Source organism: Perca fluviatilis, unplaced genomic scaffold, assembly GCF_010015445.1.
Source record: "Perca fluviatilis unplaced genomic scaffold, GENO_Pfluv_1.0 PFLUV_unplaced_scaf_59, whole genome shotgun sequence".
Classification (NCBI taxonomy): domain Eukaryota; kingdom Metazoa; phylum Chordata; class Actinopteri; order Perciformes; family Percidae; genus Perca; species Perca fluviatilis.
The window spans coordinates 20,819-28,159 of record NW_024375736.1 but is presented as its reverse complement, the minus strand read 5'-3'; the positions used below and the strand labels follow the sequence as shown (position 1 = coordinate 28,159).

The window sequence follows — 7,341 nt, the reverse complement described above, 5'->3', positions numbered from 1 at the left end:
GAGGCCAATGTAGCGTGTGGAAACGGGTCTAGGCCTGTGCACTCGTGGAAGGCTCTCTGTATATTTTGCATGCTTTAATCAAAACCGTTACATCGTTAACACAATAGCTGAGCAGCTCTTTTCGAAAGTCAAAAGGTGTGTCGCGGACCGTAACGCATCACTCCATGAACGTTTTCTTAGAGGCGTCACTCATACGCATCATAACCATATAGAGCTGGTGCAGGATAATGGACCAATATAATTCTCATTCTCTCTCGCTTGTTAAATTGGCGGGAAGAAGCCTTTAGAAGATCGAGAAACCCCCATGGCTGCCGGTGTTTTAGATAGAGCCATAGGGATAAAACTGAACGAATCGATCCAACGCTGATTGAAAGTAGAATCGATCATCAGAAGCACCCTTAGAACGCGATAGTAATAGTTGGACAAAGTTTCTGACTCACCAGATACTCTAAAACTATATAACTGTCAAAACCTGATGCATTGTGTGCTATAAAAGTATAGCCTCTGTATTTCTCCTGTCTGTAGTTCTTAATGAATGATGCCACACAGTTTGTTGTTTCAGAAAGCGTTTTTTGACCGGTCCATATCCATAACGCATACAAAATTAGCTTCATGGCTTCACATTGATAAAACGCGGTTTTGGAAATCGTAAAGATATACTTATCACTACTTTCTTTACGCGTCGACGGGTTGTATATAGCAAGAGTATGAAAGGCCCTAAAGGCTCTCTACAATGTAGGCATTTAGGTTTTTACAGCTGTGTGGATTTTTCGACACACCGATATGTTGCACTGACAGGACTCGCGAATATTTGATTTTATTGCAGGGTATAAGCCCGGTTTCACGCCGGGTTTTTTATGGTTTTCAAAACACTGCTGCGATTTGCATATGCGTTTACAGCCTGTGCATTTAATGGTCTTGTGCAGGTATACAATCAGTGTAACACACATTACAAAAGCCAACTACAAAGGTGCTCTAGAGGGTTCTGGTAGGTCTTGTAACACCCATCGCGAAACGCAGACCCCAAAAAAGCCGCTTTTATTTACGATGAGATAATAATGTTCGTTATGCAAATACAACCATGCTGTTTCACATCTGGTTGGTCGTATGCGTTTGAAGATCGTGGGTTTTTACATCCGGCTACATGATGGAATATCACAATTTTCATTTTCAAATGTTTCTGAAATCTGTCAACATCAGAGAACGAAACCTATGTGTGTAGTCAAAACCCAAATCACTATGCAGATGCTTAGCATAATTCATCTTCTCATCGCGACCACCTGCTATTTACATAATGTGCCAGGCAGAGAGAAAAGCAGAGATTGTCGTTACCAGCGTTATTCTTGGGGTTATACAAAGCATTACCTTTTTCTGACAATATTTGATCGTAACCAATGCTTCCTAGTTTTTCGACGTCTCCGACACCCCCCACATATTACGGCTATTGTCACAATTAATTCTAAAGAGTCATCGGTCAGTGAATTATCGTTACTCTGCATTGCTTGTGCGACTTGCTCCAGAAATGTGTCTGTGTTATAGCCATCGCCTGAGTTCAACATTGTTTGGATAGGGACATTTACGGCTGGCCCCTTAACTCAACATTTAAAACGCTGTCCTGTGTTGCATTGCCCAAAGCCCTCGCTATTAAATCTGTTAAGGTGCTATAAACCTTTCAGGAACACTACCGATATCAGTCAAATCAATATTTCGGCGAGGTCGACATCTTGACGAAATTCAGCAGCATTAAAAGGGGTATCTGTCTGGATGCTATTTCGGATGTTACCTTAGAAACGCCCCGCGACCACACTGCACACCACCCGAGGATTTTCTGTGGGTGATGGAGGGGTACTATAAGCGCTGGGACGGTTGGGGACCGGTCTGTTCATCTGTACAGGATCGTTTTGACGGCTGAACACTTGCGAAAACATGCAGGTCTCTTATTACTCTGATCTATGTCTGGGGGTCTGTATTTGATGATTGTGTAGCGTCTGTATTGGACGGTGTATTGCTGGAATACACATCTGAAGGACCATTATGTGACAACTGTTCAGGGACGGACTATCTAATTCTTGTGTTTTCTCACTGGTGCTTTCACTAGCGCTAGCACTAGGCATAGATTGGGCCCAGGCTTGAATATTTTGGCATGTATAGCACACAAACGTGCAAAATCCTGAGGATTGCTTACTGCTCTTGTGTAATCGTCCTCGCATGGCGATCTCTAGTTCCTCCGTCACTACTATCGCACACACACCTAAGGGTTCAGATTTTTTGTTTTTTGGGTGGCTGTGGCATTTTCTTTTTAATTTTTTTAAATTTTTTTATATTGTACACAGACTATAGCCTGTTTTTTTACTGTGGGGCATATTCATAGTCTTTTAAGGCATACTATCATAGGTACAATCAGCGTATTAGAGAGCTGGACCTGATTTGCCAGCCGTGGTGCCAAAACCTGTGACCAAATCAACCAAATGCGTGTTAGCTCTGACCTGGCTGGCCAGCGTAGTTCCGAAGTCTGTGACCAAACCAGTCAATTGTGTGTAGCTGTTTGCAAGACATCTAATTTATTCATAAGAGCATCGTTTTTGTTTTCGAAACGGCTAATTCTGATTGTATTTGTTTATAATTGCCATCTGACGCAGGTTGTTGAGGTGTAGTGTTGACACAATACTCAAAAAGCTCTTCACCCTGAAGCAATGTCACCTGCTCAGGACCTCCTAGTGCCCCACAGTGTTCAAACTGGTTGTAAGTATTATAATTAGGCACTGCTTGCTTATCAAGGAATGGAACGTTAACCTCTAATACATTTACAGGATTGGTTACTGATGTATTCCCCCTGTTACACTTTTTATCTGACACCGTTATGACAGAGGTGTGTGGTATACAGCTGACATGGTCGGATCCTTCCTCTGTGCTATAGATACAGTTAAAGAGGTATGCACCTACATTATATTCAGGGAACACCTGCAAAGATGCCTGACTCGATTGATGGGCTGTAAGTGGTGTTCTCTGCTATTCCGGCGTCTTCACCACCCTTCTGCTGTAGCTAGCCGATTTGGTTGATTGGGGGTGTAGGAGCTGCGCTGTTAGTCCTGTGTCTTCAGACCCTTCTCCGGCTTCTACGGCATGGATTGTCTAGAGGTATAACAACATATTTTTTCTGGTTAAATAAAGACGCCACAAGCAATAACACACACACACACACACACACACACACACACACACACACACACACAACACACACGCACACACAACACAGACACACACCCACACACCTCATCAGATGTCTTTTGTAAAGGGGTGTCCTTTTGTCCCCTCTCAATGGAGTCACTCGTGGGGTGGCAGGGCTTTGGTGTACTATGTGTGAAATCACACTTAGACGACAACAAATGCAAGGACTCTAAGTCTTCGGTCGTCGTTACTTGCTAAAACAAAAGAAATGCCCTTTTTAACAATATATACATTTTATTTAAAAGCTTTTATAACACTATGTAAATATATTCTGCTAGATACAAAAGGGTTCTCACCTCTGCAACTGTGTTAGGATCATAAGATACAGTGGCCGGGTAAGATGAGACCCGGAACAAAGGAATGGTTCGTCTTTTGGCGGGAAGCCTTTCTGGTATGGCTCAGGCTGTAATAAGCATTAGATTAGAAATTTTTTTTTTTTTTTTTTTTTAAATACAACACTCTATTTTCATGTTTTTCTTTTCAATTCACCTCAATAGATCTCTTCTTAGATCCCTTCTTAGGCTTGTGTAGACATCCGTTTCTGCTCCATGGGGGTGGCTGTGTGAAATCGTCCTCAGGCGTCAAATACAATGAAACTAAGTCTTCCGTAGCCTTTAGTTGCTAAAACAAAGGAAAGGGCCTTTAACAACATATACATTTTATTTAAAAAGCTTTTATAACACATGTAAATATATTCTGCTAGATACAAAGGGTTTCTACCCTCTGCAACTGTGTTAGGATCATAAGATACAGTGGCCGGGTAAGATGAAACCGGAACAAAGGAATGGTTACCGTCTTTTGGTGGGAAGCCTTTCTGGTATGGCTCAGGCTGTAATAAGCATTAGATTAGATGCATTAGATTATTTTTTTTATACAACACAGCATTTTACCGTTTTTCTTTTCAACTCCACCTCAATAAATTGCTTCTTATGCTTACGATGCGGTGAACGTTTTTAGGGGTAGCAGCTTTCACAGAGAGGTTTAGAGAAGCACACGGCCTTTTAATCATGGTTGATTTCAGCCCTATGTGCTATCGAGTAGCCATCACCCTTACGGATCCTTTGTTCAGGAAACCAGATTGTCTAGACACAGAATATATATATATATTAGAGGACTAGAAACACGGTGATAAATTAAATAGTAATAAATATTACAGCCTGAAAGAGATAAATAGCCCCATAAATACCTGTTTCCAACGTTCTTATTCCTTATTAGAAGGACCTTTTGTTTTATGTTCCGGTGTGTTGGGGTCTGTAGGATCGGGCTACACAGCTCTTTTTAAAAAACAAAAACAAAAAATTAATGAAAACACAGTACTAAATCAATTAATGCTGTAGTGTATAATATATTTATAGGTTTTTACCTTGTGGTATAAGTGTTTCATCAACTAACACAGCCACATTGTCCCAGCTCTTTGTAAAATCACCTAATGACGCAAACTGCATTATACAACAAAAAAAACTTTTAAGTCACAAATGACTGAATGAATTAAACACCTTACAATAAGTTTTTTTTTAAATTTACTCACCAAACGCAGCCATTTCTGTAGAAACGAATCCTCTTTTCTTCAGAGGTATTTGTTGAGGAAGCCTGAGAAAACGAGGGAAAATTTTAGCTAGCACCTTAGCTAAAAACTGCAGGTAAAAAGTGAGCAGTCAGCCTTGAAAACAAGGGGTTTTAAACACCACAAACCACCCCCTTTATGACGATTTAACACCCCCAACAATAGACCTCACATTTACAAGCTAACCACTGGGCTAACACGGTTTTTTACTATCGCCTATGGGTAACACACCTCGCGCATTACGAACACACGGTCAAAGTTTTAGCTAATTCATGAATGACTGAATGAATTAAATATCTTTGAACATCCTTAAACACAAGAGGTGCTTTTAAATTTACTTACCACTAGTAGGTATTGCTGAAAAAACGAAACACCTGCGTTGCTTTCACCAAGAAGAATTAAAAGTGAAACTCCAGAGGGGTTTTTTTTTTGATGAGGAAAAACGTGGTAGCTATCTAGCTAGCTACCAGACTAGCTAGAAAAAGCATCTAAAAAAAGAGACAGCTAGCATGAAACAAGGGTTTTTAAACAGTGCACTGCTGAAAAAGGATCCTCTTTTTTTTTTCTCACAAAAAACTCACCGGTATTGATTGTGGAAAAACGTGGTAGTAAGCTAGCTAGCTAGCAGAAAAGCTAAAAGTGTGCAAACCCCCCAGGTAGTACGACAGAGTGACCTCATTCGGCGGGTTGAGAGGCCACCTCAGCTCAAGGCCACAAGACCCTCGTTGCAGGAGGCGTACGCACCACGGAACCAAGTCATCACATCCGCTAGATGCACTACCATATTCGGCCACTAGATGGGCGCTTCGCGAATGCGCGTTCGACCGCTGACGTCATCACATCCGCTAGATGCGCGCGCAGCTTCGACGGATTAGATGCACTAACATATTCAGCCACTAGATGGCATCGCGAGTAACGACGCGGCGCGGGCCATCACGCACGTCATATCATCAGTTGGCATGGCAGGTTTGCGTGTGCGTGTGAGATGACGTCACACATGCACGCGCAAAACCGCCATCTTTATACTACTATCAATGCTTAACAGCAACATTATGTATTGTTTAATATATGATGAATGAAATGTGATACAAATAAGGCTAATTCTAATAATGTGTTTACTGTTTCTGATCTTCTTTCTAGCAATGCTGGAGGGCAGAGCATCACACAGACAGCTTTAGATTTTTGGAAAGCAGGACGAGATCGAGAAGAGATCGAGCTAAACGATCTGGAAACAGCGCTCTCTTTATCAGTATTCAACAGCAACAATAGTGAGTAGACATTTTTGTCACACAGACAAAGATTCCATTCTTCTACTTTGATTTTTTTTTTTGCCCACTACTGCTAGTATCTCTTAATCTTCTTCCTGTAGGTGGCTTGTGGCATTCAGGTTTGATTACCAATAACCTGGTGGACTTCTTCGTCCCGTTCCTGCCTCTGGAGTACCGGCACGTCGTTCAGTGTGTCATGGCTGAGATGAAAGCCGAAGGACTTCATCCAGACCAGAACAAGGCAGACAAAGTGGCCAAAGATGTGTATTATTTCCCTAGATCTGACAAAGTGTTCTCTGTCAGTGGCTGCAAGACAATATGTACAAGATATCACACATCTAATGATAACATCTGATGGATGCATATGATTATTTTTTTATCAAAGAAAACACTTTCAGCCAAATGACTGAGGAGAGGAAGTCAATATTGTAAATAAATATCCTTACATTGGACTGGAATAATTATCCTTTTAAATGTAGGCCTACAGCCTACCTGTAGTTTGTTTAGCTGGTGGGTGGGTGTCCATGTTTGTCCAGTGCAGGGATTGGTCCAATGTTTATGTGTAGGTGTAGTCATTTTATATTAATGTAGTGGTTGTTGGACCACTGGTGAGAACTGCATAATAGCATATGATTATGAAAATATATGATAGATAGGTCTTGGATGTTGTGATTATGTTAAAATAAAATATAAAATATCTGGCTATCATAGTGGGATCTATCCTCTTTTTTATTATTATTAAGAATATGATACACCAGAGATGAAGAAAACGTAAGAAATAATAAAAACAATAGATAGCATTTTAAAAGTATATACTAGATAGATAACCAAATAATATTGATGCTATAATGATGAATGCTAAATACACTTTTCTTAGTTATAATATGTTCTAGATCATTAGGCTAAATAAAAGAATAATCTATCAAAAAACTTAAGTATGGGGGACTTGGCAAATTTTGATTTGTGCAGCCATCGATATTAATTTTCCAGGAAGGCTCATGAGACTTATCATAAAATTCAATGAATTAACATTGCTTGAAATAAAAGTGGGATTTATCTTCAGGTGAACGTCACCTTTGGACTCTGACGTCATGTCAGCTCACTGTGTGCATGACAACCACAGCGCCTCCACTTGTGTGCATGACAACCACAGCACCTCCACTTCACTAATGTGTTTTTTCTGTATTAATGAGTAATTGTTTATGCTGTACTGTTTGTATCGTAAAGATTTAAAAAAAAAAAAAAAACAAGGCCTCCACTGCCAGCAGGCTGTACTATTTA

At 40.5% G+C, this 7,341-nt stretch overlaps 1 protein-coding gene and 2 long non-coding RNA genes across 3 annotated transcripts; 1 reads left to right on the top strand and 2 right to left on the bottom strand.

Moving 5' to 3' along the window:
- Window positions 1-3,075: 3,075 nt before the first annotated feature.
- Window positions 3,076-3,576, bottom strand: LOC120555267. The gene is made up of 3 exons (XR_005638666.1): window positions 3,525-3,576; window positions 3,273-3,422; window positions 3,076-3,132 (listed from the first exon to the last, which is right to left on the bottom strand). It is a non-coding gene; the product is annotated as an uncharacterized LOC120555267 (long non-coding RNA).
- Window positions 3,577-4,633: 1,057 nt separating this feature from the next.
- On the bottom strand, window positions 4,634-5,344 carry LOC120555269. Its single transcript, XR_005638667.1, has 3 exons — window positions 5,135-5,344; window positions 4,757-4,818; window positions 4,634-4,667 (listed from the first exon to the last, which is right to left on the bottom strand). It is a non-coding gene; the product is annotated as an uncharacterized LOC120555269 (long non-coding RNA).
- Window positions 5,345-5,932: 588 nt separating this feature from the next.
- On the top strand, window positions 5,933-7,265 carry LOC120555266 (torsin-1A-like; the record flags this gene model as incomplete). Its single annotated transcript, XM_039793946.1, is given in 2 exon segments — window positions 5,933-6,060; window positions 6,162-7,265. Coding segments are annotated over 2 exon segments (382 nt in total), but the record flags the coding sequence as incomplete, so codon positions are not given.
- Window positions 7,266-7,341: the final 76 nt, after the last annotated feature.